Source organism: Myotis daubentonii, chromosome 7 (assembly GCF_963259705.1).
Source record: "Myotis daubentonii chromosome 7, mMyoDau2.1, whole genome shotgun sequence".
Taxonomy (NCBI): Eukaryota; Metazoa; Chordata; class Mammalia; order Chiroptera; family Vespertilionidae; genus Myotis; species Myotis daubentonii.
In genome coordinates, this window is record NC_081846.1 from 28,315,151 (window position 1) to 28,332,241 (window position 17,091).

General features: G+C 41.5%; 1 protein-coding gene across 1 annotated transcript in view; it reads right to left on the reverse strand.

The window, feature by feature from the left end:
- Positions 1 to 17,091, reverse strand: part of COL4A4 (collagen type IV alpha 4 chain) — a 94,821-nt gene that overhangs the window by 28,930 nt on the left and 48,800 nt on the right. Inside the window, exons 25-34 of the mRNA XM_059703355.1 lie at positions 16,815 to 16,883; positions 15,030 to 15,137; positions 14,344 to 14,562; positions 12,368 to 12,529; positions 10,867 to 11,037; positions 10,093 to 10,236; positions 7,053 to 7,160; positions 6,016 to 6,197; positions 5,121 to 5,184; positions 2,637 to 2,711 (exon numbers count right to left, since the gene is read on the reverse strand). Coding sequence (XP_059559338.1) covers positions 2,637 to 2,711; positions 5,121 to 5,184; positions 6,016 to 6,197; positions 7,053 to 7,160; positions 10,093 to 10,236; positions 10,867 to 11,037; positions 12,368 to 12,529; positions 14,344 to 14,562; positions 15,030 to 15,137; positions 16,815 to 16,883 — 1,302 coding nt within the window. The remainder of the gene's footprint in view (positions 1 to 2,636; positions 2,712 to 5,120; positions 5,185 to 6,015; positions 6,198 to 7,052; positions 7,161 to 10,092; positions 10,237 to 10,866; positions 11,038 to 12,367; positions 12,530 to 14,343; positions 14,563 to 15,029; positions 15,138 to 16,814; positions 16,884 to 17,091) is intronic.

The following is a 17,091-nucleotide window of genomic DNA, read 5'->3' on the forward strand; positions in this document are numbered from 1 at the left end:
GGTGGATATATCTCTTACATTAAAAAAAATCTACTACAGTCCCTTTCTCAGGACAGTGAACTGAAAAGAACAGTTCAGTTGTTCTCTAGGCTTCTAGCACAGACCATTCAGCATTTGGTTCTTGATAGAGATTGCCAACTGGTTCGGACAAGTGCTGTACCAACTCGCTCCACCCCACAGACCTACCCACACTCATTCTCGAATGTCCAAGAGCAGGGCAGGCACTCACCGGGGCCTTTTTAGGCTGTTGGCTTATTTTCTTGCTAATTTAGTAAGGATGAAATAATATTCCAGACTTACATTAAGTTACACTTCTTTGATTACTAGAGAAGATAACCATTTCCCCATATGTTTATTTCCAATGTGTGATTTTAATACAATTCATATTCATAGGATAAACTAACAGTCTGTGCTAAAAAAAATAACCGGTTGTAGCCACAAATAAAACCTTGGGCTCTGTACTGACAAACCCACGGTGAGGGCATAGTCATTATTTATTATAACACACATGAAACAAGACTATGTTAGTTGATACCTGTTCCCAGACCAATTTAAGACCTTGAGCCTCTCTCTGTTATTTTATTACCCTGAAAACATTCCTGGCGTGAAGATAGGCAGCATTATTCTCATCTCCACATGAAAAAACCGAAGTAGTGAAAGGTTTGCCTCCCCATCACAGCTGTAGTATGAATAGAATGTTTGAGTTCATCGCTACTGTGTTTTCTCTCTGAATTGAAGGGGCGATGGAACTGGACCCAGTAAAATCCTACAAAACCCCTGAGACAGCAGCAGCCCTATGGCGTCTCGTTAGGCTCATTCAAATTCAATGCAGCTCTTTCTAGTCAATGGAAATCACATATGTAGGTAAAGTCTGAGCTGGTAAATAACATAAGATGTCATTTAAAAATTTTTAACCTAAAGCTATGGCACACAGGATAGGGAACAACTTAAGTGGTGCTAACCACAGGAGACCAGGGACGTTATGCCAAAGCAAATTTTCTTGAAAAAGTTAGCCTAAGTGTCAAAGAACTCAGAATTATGACTTTTAAATTAGAATATTAGGTAATATCAAAGGGCTCCATATCTTACTACCTTCAGTTTATAAAATTTTACTATCTTCAGGGTTCACATAAAGATACCAGTAACTATAGAAAAATCTCTCAATGCTTTGCTGACTGGTGATGATGGTGACAATGACATTTTACATTTGTGTAGCAATTTTCAGTTTACAAATTGCTCTCCAAAAATCTCATTTGATCCTCTGAATGATCCTACAATGAGCATTGGGCCAATTTACAGGTGAGGACACTGAGCTCAGAGATGATAAGCAACTTGCCAAGACCCCCATGCACTGTAATAATAAGGGTGACTTTGAACCACTAATTTTCCTTTCTGAGACCTTTCACTCTGGCACTTAAGAACCCTCATAGTTCTAACCTTAAAACTATTTTCTTCTCCAAATGTACACTTAGGCTATACCTTTCTGTTAAAATATGAACTATATTTGACCACGTTGGAGGTGAAAGACCCATATGAGAGAGAATGTGAGATGAAAACATTGTAATCGCTAGTTTTTCTGTTAGACTTCCATTTGAGCAATCATGTGGTATAACAACCAAGAAATAAAATCTCCCATAAACTTCTGTTCATATGTTCTTTCTGTTCCATGGAATAAAACATGCCTATTGCCAGAGAGAATTTCAAGATAGTGCACAAAAATATTAATATGAGAGGCTTTAATTTACAAGGGACCCATCTAAATACGAACCTGGCTTCCAACCTGGCCACTGTCAGCAGAATGACAGTGGACAGGTTATGTAACCAACCATCTATGATGGACCTGTTCTCTCCAGTCAATGGATATCCTTGTGGGCGCATCTTTGTACACTTGTCTGATTGATGACTTAAGATTAATGCCTATGGTGGAATGACTAAGGAAGAGCGTGCATCTTTTGTCAGCTGCAGGTCAGCTACTGTAGTCAACCGCAGCCTCCTGGACTGGAGGGCAAGAACTCACTGATCTGTCTGTTCAGAGGGATTATACATCCGTTGTTACTGACAAAGAAGGTACTATTTTGAAGAACTTAGATTTGTCACTGGTGATGAGGTTTTACATTTGCTTGGTTTGGTTTTGGGTAAATTTGGTATTTCCTAAATGAGCAATTCAGTGATATCTTAGCAATATCTTAGCAGTGCTATCTCACTGGCATTCACATACGCCTTTCTGAGTAGGAAAGAGAGGGCTGAATGAGAACCTGCAGCTGTACTCAGTGTGAGTGGTTATTGCTGATGTATCATTTTAATTAGAGAGACTGCAAACTAGTCCAAGTTTCAATTGCTTTCAATAATCATTGTCAAAATCTGGGCACACCTGATTGTATTGTCATGTCAACATCATTGGTCCTGGGAGCCATGGTTAGAAAAGATTGTGAGTTCCTGGGGTACAATCCTAGTGTCCTTCTCAGCCAGGGATGTGATGCTGTGTTTGTACATAATCCTTCTGACATGTGTCTTAGTGGCAAAGAGGGAAGAAAATACTAACGTAATCATTGCTGACTCAGAGGATAAAGTAATCGTTCTAGCTTTCAAACCAAATGTATTCTTTTTGGATTAATAAGAAAAATATGTAGCAATACCTGGACATCCAGGGCTGCCTGGCTCACCCTTTGGACCGGGTGGACCAAACTGACTTGCAGGATCCCCTTTGTTTCCTATAATAAGATGCACATAACATTATTTAAGAGAACTTAATTTTGTCTCATACAAGTAACTTAATAACTTCTCTGATATTTGTCTTTATAGTCTATCTTCAAATATTCCAGAAAAAGATTTTTGAAAAAAAAATTTTCTTTTTCTACATAAGAATAAATGGAAACATAGATGCAAGATGTAGTATTTAAATACACACACAATTTTATAATTGATAACAATCATGGGAAACTATAAATCTTAATAAGTTTAAATTTTTAAATTCCCTAAAATAGTTTCAAAATGTAGGCATCTATTTAAGAAATTCCTTGGCATGGTGTGACTATTTCCTGATATTGTGTTTTCAAAACAAAAAGAAATTGTCAGTTTCAGCTGCTGTAGCCACATTTCAAGCTCTCCGCAAGGAAGCTCACGTTAGTGTTCTTGTAAAAACAAAATCACAAAGTCACACTTGATTGATGATTTCACAAGAGGTGGCACAGTCCAAGGCCATTGTGAGCAATGACTCCCACAGTCTCACAGAGCCATTCCACACTGCCGCCGAAGGCTTCCAGACACCGGACACCAACACTGCTTTCTAAAGGCCCCACCCACACCTTGTAGGAGCTCTCCTAGCTGACACTACTCATAATTGTGGCTAATTATTTGAACAGTAGGAATCTGGCCCATCCCTGGTCAGCCAATCTTTCCTTGAGAAGTTGTATTAAAAAGTGAGGATTTGAGGTAGTTGCTACTGAGGCAGAAAGCAAAAAGATTATCATGATGTAGACTATCATAATACTCTGATGCAGAGCATGTTGGAAGGCAACCAAACATTTCCAGAAAGATCTGGAAAAGATACCAAATAGAGAAGATGAAAACCAGCTGGTAGGCAGGTAAGTGAAAAACTGACCATGGAGAATGGCAGAAAAGTCTCAAGAGAGAACCATGACTTGCTAAGGGCCAGGTTCTGTCAGCTTCTGGTCCCCTCTCTGGGCTCCATGAGACACCTTTCACTCCAGGTACCCGAGCGCATTTCAGTTCCTTGCCAATGTGGCCTAATCCAGCCATGAAGGAAATAAGAAGCAGGCTTGTACTTTGAGCGAGGCAAAGGGACTATAATAAATTTACAGGGAAGTAGAAGAGGAGTGAGCTCTGAATCCTGAAGCTATAAAATGTCAAAAGTTAAATATGAAAACTTCCCTTTTTGTAACCATTTCCGAAGAAGAAGAGAGCTATATTATTCTTTCTGAATCAATGTGTGCACGGTCTGTTTTTACAGCATATTCTTTATGTAGTATCTGTCAAAGGGTAAAGCATGTATCATTGGAATAGGGGAAGATATTTTTAGGTGGTTTATTAATTAGTATTTTACGTTTTTAAAAGGTGTGTCTTTTAACTGTATTAAAATATAATCTAACTTCATATCAAACCTCTGAATTCACAGAGAGTGGGATTAAAAAGGTGAATCATTTTAAAGTAGATTTTAAAATACATTAACCCAATGGTTTAGAAGAAATACTAACCCAGTAGTATAGAAAAACAGTAAAAAATATTAAAGGTTTTATACAAACATTGCAATGTAAGATAGCCTGATTTCTGTTTATTTGCTTGTTTCTATGGAGAAAGGGTTAATGAATTCTCTCTCTAAGGACATTTTTGACATTGGGTCAACTTTCTATTTCTGTTTCCTGGAAACATGATAAAAGTAGAATGTAGACTGTGTTACAAAGCACACGGTGAACTAAGGCCTGTAGCTTGTATTGTAAATAAAGTTTTATTGGCACTTAGCCACGACCCTGTGTATTGTCTATGGCTGCTTTTATTCATAGTCAAGCAGTTGTGACAGAGACCACAAATTGAAAATAGTTATTACCTGGCCCTTTGAAAAATATGTATTTGCTGACCCTTGGCTTATGGTAAAACATAACCCAATTGTACATGATATGTGGCCCAGGAATTCTTAAGTGAACTATTAATACCTGATGGGAAGTCATGGCTTTGGCCTTTGTGTACTGTGGCTCTTGTAACTGAGACTCTAAAAGCTGTACCTGTGGAGGCCTTAAAGGGGCACTGGGCTTTTCAGCCAAGGGTACAGTGTGCACCGTGTGGATCTGGTCTCCTTGCACTTGAGCTGTCACTCATAGAGATACGGTCACTGCAAGGACAGCTGCAAGGACTTCCCTGAGGGGGAAGCCTGGTGTGCCCTGCAGGCTTGCTGCTTTCTATCTGATACTCTCAGGTCTGGATAACAATTGTGGACGGCTTGGGTTTTGAGTGTTTGACTACCTAGAAGAGTCTAAAAAGAACCCCTGGGTGTTGCAGTTTGTTTGACTGTGTGTTGCTTTTCATGCAAAAGGTACTTGCTCTCAATGTTACAAACACCCAGGACTATGAGATTAATGTCTGGCTGCTGTATTTCCAAACCATACCTTTAGGTCCTCTCATTCCATCAATTCCTGAAAGTCCAGGGGGCCCTGGGAAACCCGGATCACCCTGATAGATTAATGAAACAGAAGTAAAACCTTAATTGGGGTTCACTCACAAATGACACCAGCATGACCTGATCCAGCTATAATTTTCTATAACCAATTTGGTGTTTATAATTTGCAGTGGCAAAGAAATTCGGAAATGCATTATAAGCATACTACTACATGTATCTAGTTTTCAAAAGTTGATAAAACTCCTCCAGAATTAGAGGTATCAGTACCAATAGGTAGCATTCAATTCTCTATACTTGATTGCAAAACAGTAACTGCATCACATAACTTGAGTTTTAAGTTTTAAATGAACAAGTTGACACTAAATAAAATATAACTAGAAATCACTTCATACCCAAAACTTTAAAAGTCTATTTTATTCCCAGAGATGGGTAATGGATTATACATTTTAGAGTTGTGATGTAGGCCACTACACTTATTGTACCTCCTGGCTTCTCACGGGGTGTTTTACTCATAATTATAAGGACCAAGTCAATGTATTTACAGCAAAACCTATAATATCTGCAATTGTAGATGCAATCATTTCTCAGATGACTCTTTAGTACACCAGCAGTCATGAGTGAGTCTCTATGGGGCTGTTATAACTATGCCAGGGATAGTAGGTGGAGTAAGTGACTTGGTCACCTATGTCATGGGAAGCAGGCACTGGTCAGAAACCATAGTTACATCATGGCCTTCTGGAAGTCTCTATTCTTCCCTTGGCCAAACCCTGAATTCTGAAAGCCAGTGAAAGGGCTATGATGTCCACTGGCAAACTAAGACTCATCGGCACTCTGAGAGCAGAAGGTTTTATTATTTCTTCCCTCCCAAAACAGCAGCCCCTTACCTCATCACCTGGAAATCCCGGAAAACCAATGATCCCTCTGAGCCCCGGTGAGCCCGGAGGGCCTGGGGGTCCAGGAGGCCCCGGCTGCCCATCTCTACCCGGCTCTCCTCTGTGAAGCCCAGGTGGCCCGTGTCTTCCTGGCTCCCCTCTTCTCCCTGGCATCCCAGGATGGCCTTTATCACCTGGTGTGGTTAGAAGTTTGAGAACCAATTGGGAGGAATTCTTGGACTAGGCTGAGGGTCTTGGTCCTACTTTTAGGAGATAAAGCCAAAGGGATTGAGAATCCTAATTCCTGCCCTAAATCACAACGTGATGGTTTCTGGTTTCTGCGCCCTGTCTGTGAAAAACGCTGCCCAGGAACAGCCTCAAGGATGTCCCAGGTAGGAGCCAGTGCGCAGGATTATTTGCGCCAACGAGCTCGTTTTACAAACGAAGAAGAACTCACTCAGAGAAGTTAAAACATTTATCCCTAACAAGTAGTTAAGGCGAGAGCCAAGGCAAGAACTCAGGTCTTGTGCAGATTAAGTCTTGGGAAAGAGAACCCAAAGGTGGAGGTCAAGATCCTCGCTGCGTGCTGGTTCTGAGGCCAGCAGCACGGGGAAGGGGGTACTGGTTAGAAAGGCGGGGTCGGCCCAGCCCTGCTGATTCAAAATGCGCCTCTTATAAAAGCGCCCCAGAGGATTCACATGAACATTAAAATTTGAGAAGCGCTGGTCAAAATGACTTGAACCATCTCTGGGCTCTTCATTTTAATACTAGCCACCAAAAATAGGGGTACTTTAATCCTGGAACAATATGGTATGTGTATCTCAGGATTGATCCTACTTTGGAATATCCAAACCTATAAATGTATATGAACTTCAGCTAAGTTCTAGCATAGAAAATAAAAACCATTAAATTCACTAGTGCACATGTTTGTCTAAAAAACGACCTTTCCTAGTCTCAGTGTTACTGGGAAAGTTGCCTAATATACATGCTTGCTTGAACGATCTGTGAAGCTAACTTATTTGATATGGTTCAAAAATATGAGTATTTACCTTCTCCTCCTGGGAATCCATTATCTCCAGGAGGTCCAGGTTCACCGGTTTCCCCGTTCTTGGAAATTATAGCCATTTCTCCTTCATCTCCTGGGTGTCCTCTCTCTCCTTTGGATATTAATTATGCAAGAGCAAAACAAACAAGCACCACACACGTGAGGCCTCTGTTGTCACTTCACGTCCAGTTTGCAAATCCCCATTTAATCTACTAAACTGTATTCATGTTTACAGATTGCACAGGAGCAACATGTTGGTTGATTTCCTGAAGGACTGGCCATGCCTTTTATATTTGTCTCCCAACGGGTCCAGTAACAGGGTCTGGTGGACAATGAGTGCTCAGTGAGGGTTTGCCGAATTCAACCAGGCTGGTCTGTCTTCAGTGCAAAAAAGACAGGCTTGCAAAGTTCCAGGTCTAAAATATGGCTCTTAATCCTATAAAATGTGAATTGCCGATCTCATATTTTCCAGTTCCCTATCTTCTCCTTCCTAGCCACCCTCCCCTCTATTATTTTCTTCACATTAAAAGAACAGACACTTATCTTAATGTGGTTCTCTACATAGAGAAGTCCAAAAAGTAGGAAGGGAAAATGATATATCTGCCTGATTTTCATAAACACTGTCCATTTGTAAAGTGCATCAGTGTGGGCTCCTACCAGCTTGGTGAGAACCGATTATTAACAATTCAAGAATTTTGGAAGCTTTAAACCAGCCATGCTGGGACTATTTATGCCACAGCGGGAGTATTTATGCCATGAGATCAGCAATCACTACAAGTCATGGCACTTGTTTTCAATTTTAGTCTGGAGAGCCAGTTTATCAGCACATCACTAGCATTCACGTAATTGTTTACTTTTTTAGTGGGATAATTGTGTAGCATGACAGCACAGCAAACGCCACTCAATCTCAGCTAGCAAAGACTGACTCCGATTCCCTGATTCTGCATAAATCATTTACAGGCTAATAAAACAAAATAATAGCAGATTCAATCAACTGAGAAGTAAAAGTAATTTTTGAACGAGCTATGAGGCTATTTGCCCAAAGGGCTTTAAGATGTTTACCTCATCGTTGAAAATTGACAAGTATTCATTCCCAACACTGGAAATGAAATGGTACCTTCCCTTACTGCAGACTCAAGGCTCAGAGGTGGAAGTAAATATTTAACATGGATGGGAGCATTTAAACCAGTGATCTCAAAGTTCTTATTTTTATACTAATAAAAACTCTTTTATTTTTCAATTACAGTTGACATTCAATATTTTTGTATTGAAAATTCTTACTTTAAATGAAATTCGGGGGAGACTAACTCAGAACCAGATGAAAGTGAACTGCTTCCATTTCAAGGCTGCAAACTCTAGCCTCAGGGCCCATCACCCGGCCTGCTGCCAGTTTTTATACAATCCATGAGCCATGGTCAGTGTTTACACTTTTAAATCATTGGAAGAAAAACTCCAAAACAAGAATAACGTTTTATGCCATGTGAAAATTAAGTGAAGTTCAACTTTCCATTTCTATAAATAAAGTTTCATTTGAACACAGATCGTTGGTTTTTTATGTGTTGTCTCTGGCTGCTTTCATGCCTCAAAAGCTGAGTTGAAGAGTTGCAACAGAGACCATACTGCCTGCAAAACCTAAAATATTTATATCTGGCTCTTTACAAAAAAAGGTTATTTTATTTATAAAATAATTGAAACAGAATCTGGGAGCCAAGAGCCTGCCTGCACCCCTTTCTTAAAAGTTGAGAAGGCTCCGATAAGGGTTTAATCTCCAAAATTTATAGGGAACTCAAACAACTTAACAAAAGGAAGATAAACAACCCGATCAAAAAATGGGCAAAGGACTAAATAGACACTTTTCTAAAGGGGACATACAGAAGACCAGAGACATGAAAACATGCTCAAAGTCACTAATCATCTGAGAGATACAAATCAAAACAAGAATGAGGTATCATCTCACACCTATCAGAATGGCTATCATCAACAAGTCAATAAACAACAAGTGCTGGAGAGGATGGAGAGAAAAAGGAACCCTCTTACACTGCTGGTGGGAATGCAGATCGGTTCCGCCACTGTGGAAAACAGTATGGAGTGTCCTCAAAAAATTAAAAATGGAACTTCCATTTGACCCAGTAATCCCACTTCTAGGAATATATCCCAAGAAAACAGAAATACCAATCAGAAAGGATATATGCACCCCTATGTTCATAGCAGCACAATTTACAATAGCTAAGATTTGGAAACAGCCTAAGTGCCCATCAGCAGATGAGTGGATTAGAAAACTGGTACATCTACACAATGAATACTATGCTGCTGTAAAAAAGAAGGAATTCTTACCATTTGTGACAGCATGGATGGAACTGGAGAGCATTATGCTAAGCAAAAGAAGCCAGTCAGAGAAAGATAAATATCACATGATCTCACTCATTTGTAGAATATAATGAACAACGTAAACTGATGAGCAAAAATAGAACCAGAGTCATAGAAGCATCGAACAGACTGTCCAACCTATGAGGGAAGGTGGTGGGTGAGGGGGTAAGATATCAACCAAAGGACTTGTATGCAAGCATATAAGCATAACCAATGGACACAGACTGGGGTGTGTGTGTGTGTGTGTATGAGGACATGTTCTTGGCGGGGTTGGGGTGCAGCTGGGGAGAGGTCAATGGGGGGAAAAGGAGACTTACGTAATACTTTAAACAATAAAAAAATTTAAAAAAATAAAAAGATGAGATGGTTCTCTGAAACCCAATAGCTATAAATCAAAGCACTTGTTCATTTTCTTCTATTAACAGAGCAATTCATTTACCAGAGTTTTATGTAATAAGATTGAGAGGGAAGGGAAATGAATTTTGTTTGAAATTCTAAGACCAGCACCACACACAAAAAATAAATAAATAAAACTAGCACCACAGAATCAAGAAGAAGAGGGGGAATCCAAGCTGCAGGAGAGTCCCGTTTTGTTTTTCAGAGGTCATATTCATGGGTTGTGATCAGACAGCGAAAGCAAACCTGTGTTGCATGCCTGTGCTGTTCACTGCATTTACCTTTGGCACCCTTCGCTCCTTGGTCTCCCAGGGAGCCAGGCCAGCCCTTCTCTCCGACTTCTCCTTTTCTGCCAGGGTGTCCCTCGGGGCCAGGCTTCCCTCTCTCTCCCGGAAAACCTGGCATGCCAGGCAGCCCCTGAGGTCCTGATGAAATAAAAGCATGAATGTTTAAGAAAACATTGCAAAGGCTAGTGTGGTTCTTAGATCTGCATTCCCAATGTCCACCCGATGCACACTCCCACCTGACTCTGAGTTTGCATTGAAGGTGAGCAGCCATGATCAGGCTCTCCCACACCACAGATCTCAAGTCTAGGCCTTCCTACAGGTCTTGCTGGGCGGGTATGCCAAGGACACAAGGTCCTGACTGCTCTTCACTTGGGCTACTTCTCAAGGTTATGTTTGCAGTGAACAACCTTCACGCATGATCCCAGAATGGTTTCAGAGAACTGTGTGAGGGACGGGGCTGGAGAGAGGAGGATCCATCCAACATAGAAGCACATTAGCCCTGACCCTACAATTTACCAGTTCTACCCAGTTCATTGAGCAGAACTGGGTTTACAGGATTCTGTGGCCCTCACACCCCATCTACCCAAACATCCTGCTACTGGAAATATCAATACAGAGGACAAGAAGAAGGGAGATGTCCCTAAGGGCAGGACAAAATTGGGCTCATATAACAGAACATTCTTTGGCATGGTCACACCTAACAGGCTTTACTTAGCAGTGGGTTTCACGTTTATAAAATGAGGAAAATAATTAAGAAGTGCTACCCACCATTGGGGCCTGGAAGACCAGGTAGCCCATCATCCCCAAAGGGGCCTGGGATTCCTGGCAGTCCTCGGGGTCCATCTGTCCCTGGCCTTCCCGGGTCTCCTGGGAGGCCCTTCATCCCAGCTGGTCCAGGAGGCCCCATATCTCCTCGCTGTCCTTTCCAACCGGGGGCACCTGAGACAAAGCACAGAGACCACAATGTAGGACGGCTGGAAAGTGGCTTCACACACAGACAGAAAAAAACAGTCATGTTGGCTTAAATTGCGTATCTATGGCCAAGGAAACTAAAGTGAAACAATGTTTATCAGCTAACATAAAACTAGCAACTCTCCATCATTCTTCAATTATGTTTTTTTCTGGCTGTTATAAAAAGAAGGGCAGAAATATTTCAAATATTTATTACTTGAAGAAAGAGTCCCCAGTAAGGAGCATGAGGGAATATTATAAAAAGTTTTGTATGGGAAATAGATAGGGGCTAAAACCCAAAATGTAATCTGTATTTAGTCTTGGGGGTAGATAACTTTCCAGGTCCTTCCAGAAGCTATGAACCAATGAGTTTTGATCAGGATGTTAACTGTGATGAGAGAATTGTAGAAATCAGAGCAACATCATCTGCTATTTCTGATGCTAGAAATAAAGCTATAGCGGCAGGTTTTGCCTCAATCTCGTGTTGATCCTAAAAGAGGGCACAATCCTGCATTTGGATAAACACAATAGGATTTACATAACAGGTGGCAATCTGAATGGTGAAATGAAGATCATATTGGAGATAGCCCCTAGAACAGGGGTGGGCAAACTTTTTGACTCGAGGGCCACAATGGGTTCTTAAACTGGACCGGGGGGCCGGAACAAAAGCATGGATGGAGTGTTTGTGTGAACTAATATAAATTCAAAGTAAACATCATTACATAAAAGGGAACGGTCTTTTTTTTTTTTTTTTTAGTTTTATTCATTTCAAACGGGCCGGATCCGGCCCGCAGGCCGTAGTTTGCCCACGGCTGCCCTAGAACCTTATGTTGAGAATCACTCTTTCTCCAGTCTCTTCCAGTTCCTACAGGTCTTGCTGGGCGGGTATGCCACAGACACAAGGTCTTGACTGCTCTTTACCTGGGTTACTTCTCAAGGTTATGTTTGCAGCGAGCAACCTTGATGCTGATATAGCACCTCCCCTGGTGCAGAAAGCAGGTTGCTTTACAGGCATGTCAACCAGTGGTTCCCCAGGCCCAGAGGTCCTCTCAGGTACTGCAACCAGCTGTGTGCACGGCACCTATCTAGCACCTCTTATGTCTATGTGGCTACAGAGAGACTTGGGTGAGGTGGGGAAATGACACAAACCAACAGGAAGCTCATGCTACTTTCTGTGGTGAATAAGGAAGCTCTTCCTCTCTTACCCAGGAGGCTTGCTTCTTCCAGTGTCCGTGAAAGAACAACAGCAAGCATAGTCCTTTGTAAGCCAGCTAAAGCCCCAGGCCCTTCATAGTCCTTGACACCTGCTGACACTTACCTGGACTGCCTGGAGCCCCTGGGAGTCCTGGTTGCCCTGGTGATCCGGGAGCGCCTCTTTCACAGGAATGGCCAGGTGTACCGGGGATACCTGGAAACCCAGCACTTCCCTCTCTGCCTTTCGGGCCTTTGAGACCCGGGATTCCGGGCATGCCAGCTGGCCCTGGAATGGTACAATCCATCTGTGACACTCATGGCATAAAACGACATAGATGGCCTACCAGAGTTCGGGCCCATTAGTACCAGAAGACAGCGTTTTGATCCTGGCTCTGTGCTCAAATGAGTTAAGTCTCTGAATGGATTGTCTTTTCATAGAACATGAGCTCCAAAGGAGTGGAAAACTGTGCATGGCTAAAAGAGTTACTTGATAAAATTATATAGATGACAAAGAAGTTGTTTATGCAAATTGAAAAATTATGGGATTCTTCCTGATTTTAATTAACCTCTAACATTGCAGCAGGCTTCACACCAAAACTCCACAATACTTACAAACCCAATTTGCACTGTAACAATTTGCATTTCATAACATATTTCATCACTTGAACTCTCAAATTTCTATTTATTGAAAAGGCAGTGCCATAATCTTCAGAGAGAAAAACAAACCCCCTATAATTCCACAGCCCAACCAAAAAAACCTAATTTATTTTTCCATGTTTTCTTTACATTTTCTGTTCAGATGTTTACATTTTTAAAGTAGTAGTCACAGTGCACAGTCAATTGTTAGATTATTTCACATTGCATATTAATCTGCAAATGTTTTCCATTTTGTTGTAATCTTTACAAATATAATTTAATTGTTAATGCTAATAGGTAATAACATTTCTTCTTTTGAGTGTGTGTGTGTGTGTGTGTGTGTGTGTCTATGCTACTTAACTCTATTGTGAATACTACTACAGATGACCCTTGAACAACTCAGGTTTGAATTATCCAGGTCAATTTACAAACATATTTTATTTCAATAAGTACTATAAGTGTATTTTCTCTTCCTTATTATTCTCTTAGTAGCATCTTCTTTTCTCCAGCTTACTTTGTTGTAAGAATATAGTATATAATACATAAATACATGCAAGATATAAAATCTGTGTTAACTGATTATTTATGTTATCAATAATGCTTCCAGTCAAGAGTAGGTTATTAGTAGTTAAGTTTGGGAGAGTCAAAGGTTACATGTGGATTTTTGACTGCACAAGTGTGTGTGTGTGTGTGTGTGTGTGTGTGTGTGGCAGGGGGTCAGTGTCCCTAACCCCAGCATTGTTCAAGGATCAACCATATAAGAGTATTTTCATATTAACCTTCATATTCTGCTGAACACTGCCTGAGATACATTTTCGCAAGTGAGGTAGTGGGATTATCAAGGCAAAATTATTTTCATTGACTCATATAATATGTGTTACTTTCCAATTGATCGGATTTTTATATATGAGTATTTTGACTTACCAACTACCAAGCGAGCTCCCTGAGGACACAGAATGTGCGTACTCCCCTGCCCTCCCACCTAACAAATGCTGGCTCGACCAGAGCAGTGTTTGCTAGTCTGGTCTGCCAGGGCTCGGCTGGGCCCCAGCTCTCCCAGGAGCCTTCCCAGACTCCCACTCACACTGCTCCTCCCCTGAGCTATTCTCCCTCCTCCCTCATCCAGTCTGTCCTGTTCTCCTTCAACCCGGCACTGGCAGCAGGCAGGCCACACAGCCCCTATTCCTTGGTGCTGCCCGGAGTCCAGAGCAGGCAGTCAGTGTCCATTAGTTGCTGAATCTAACTGGGTTGACTGAGCCACATTGAACTGCTCTGGATTTGAAAACAACCAATAAAATGCAAAAGCAACAAATGAAATGTAACCAATGCCCACATAGGAGGGAAGATGCTTGGGTGACATTTTTATATTCCTGATTTCTAAGTCAAGATCGTCTAACTGCTCTTCCGTGACTGGTTCCAGAACTGAGCTGGAGGTATAGACACAGGGACGGAGCAGCCTCGTACCTGCAGGCCCCGGATGTCCTGGGTGGCCTCTGAGGCCTTTCAACCCTGGCATTCCTGAGGGACCCCTCTTTCCTGGGGGCCCTGGGGCACCATACGCAGGGTCTCCAGGGATTCCTTTCTGACCACTGGCTCCAGGTGAACCAGGAGAGCCTGGGGGCCCGACCGGAGAGGAGCCCTTTTCACCTTCAAAACCTGGATCGCCTGTGTCACCACGGAGACCTATTGAAAAAAAAATGGTTTCAACTGTTAAATGTAAAAACGTAGAACCTATGCACATATCATCTACTGCTTTGATGAAAACATATTTCTAAGACATACAAAGGTATTTATTTAATAGGTATTGTTTTTACCACCTTTGGTAGGGAAATTTATTGTGATTTTGTAATTCCTAAAAGCCAATGATGTCTCCCCAATTGCTTGCATTCTCTGGCAAACTGTCTTTCTGGATTGAGCAGTTTTCATAATATAATAGACCAGTAACAACCTATCATTCCTGCTTCAAGTGAAAGAAGCCCTGAGAACCCACAAAACTACCATAACCTAAAAGTTAATGAAACACAGCGAAGGGCTCAATGTATCAACAAAAACTATGTCCCCCTCATCTGGGGACCTCGGGGCCATTTCCTTCCTTAGATCGTCTAGTTTTAGAAGTATGTGACATTCCTCAGGAAAAGCACTTCCCTTACCAGGTGGACCAGGTATTTTCGATATTCCTGGTTTGCCAGGCCGACCTTTTTGCCCATCAAAACACCTCAGCCCAGGAGCACCCGGTGGACCTGGAAATCCTTTTGGACCTAAATGATAATAAAGAAACATGGACTTCATAAGATGCACATCAAGTGAGAACAAACTAAGGAGATTTCTACTTGATGGCAGTGAAGATGTGGACTAGGCTGGGTTACATAACTGTTTTACAAGTCACCTGCTCTGAACAAGTATTTCGCAGGCAGAGATTGTGCTAAGGTTCATTCTCAGAGGCCGAACTGTGAAGGATTCTTCTGAAAGCCTTTGGGACGAGCACCACCCTACAGATGAACCTTTTGGTACCTTCCCCTGCTGGGTCTCAAATACGAATATGCGAGCACATCTGTCCTTGTGGGAGGACAGGTGGTGGCCCGTGTGTGGCCTGATGAGAAGGCAACCAGAGTAAAGGCCAAATCTATTCCCTGCATCTTACTGCATTTGCCCTTGAATAAAGTATAAGCCAAAAGCACTGCAAAAGAAACTGAGGGGTGTGGTTTTTTTTTGAACCTCTTGTGATTTCCTACTGAGATACCTCAGCTAAAATAACCTTCAAATCATGAACAAGTTTGAGTGTTCACTTCCCTTGAGATGAAAGCTGCTGAGAGTAATCATTAACTTTTTAAATCCATCTATGACAAGGCATCAGTAAATGTGGAAATGAATTTTCAATCAGTCAACTGGCAATGCTTCTCTCCACTGATGCAGTTATACTTCCCCACCCTGGCCCTTGCCTTGTGCAGGGTGGAGTGTCATTTCCTTGCTTTGATCTGGGCCATGGTCCTGTGACTTGCTTTGGCCAATAGGATATTAACAACCATGGAGCAATGAGAGGAGTGAACTCTGCCTGTAAAGCTGGGCTGCCCTCTTGCATTTCTGGAATCACACAAGACGAGCACATGCCGGCCCCACAGTGACCTGATGTCACAGACCTGAACCTGGACTAGAGCCAGGGACCAAGCCAATAGATAGCATCTCAGATCAGCTGAGCCCCACCCACCTGCACACCCATAACAGAGAAAATAAATATTGTTGTAGCCCACTAGATTTTGAAGTTGTTACACAACATATTCTGACAAAAGCTATTGGCTATAGAGAGCAATAGAGAGTCATTCATCATTCAACCTTTAAATACCTTTTGTTATTTAGGACAAGAAAGGTTACCTTTAGCTATGCTAGTGCTCAATGGATCAATTTAAGTGAATTCGGAATAAATAAAAGAGAATTAGGCATTTATATAGATTTAGGGTCTGATTTAGCTATAAAGAAGCGATTGATTCAAATGAAGGGTTTCATGAAAGTGCAATCACGGGTGTAGGTATGTGCATTATTCACACTGCTTCTGGTCAAACTGGGGTTTCTTATAAAGCAGAATAGAATAACACTTATAATCAGTAAGTGAATGATCATTTTTGACTCTTGGGACACAGGATAAGAAAGAAGACAACATTTTAATACTCTCAAAGGGCAAACATTTTAACTGGTATGTGATCAAATCAAGGTAACTTTTGTTGCACAGAGATATGAAAAACCCACCTGCCATGTGCCCAGACCAGCAGACTAGAGACCCAATGTGAATGACTACAAATGCCGTTTTCCCATAGGCCCTCAAATCCTTATAATAATTTAGAAATACCTTCTTTGCCTGTGGGTTTGCTTTTGGTTTATCTACCTTGCCAGGTCTTTTATTCTGGAGAATGTGTAAGACAGTAACATCTCATTGATCATACCTGGAGGTCCATCCAAACCTGGAGGGCCTGGCCTCCCAGGGTAGCTGACATTACAAGAAATTGTATCACCTGGGGGGGGAAAAAAGGTAGTATTCACATAATTGATAGGCCAAGACACAGTAAATCTCAATGACAATTTGATCAATATATTTTTCATAGAGTATATGTAGAATTCAAAGGAAAAGCCACAAAAATATCATAGTTCACTTGAACTACTTTTATTTCAAATTCTAGCAAACCTGTCCTCAAATCTAAACAGTTATAAAAACAGGGGAAC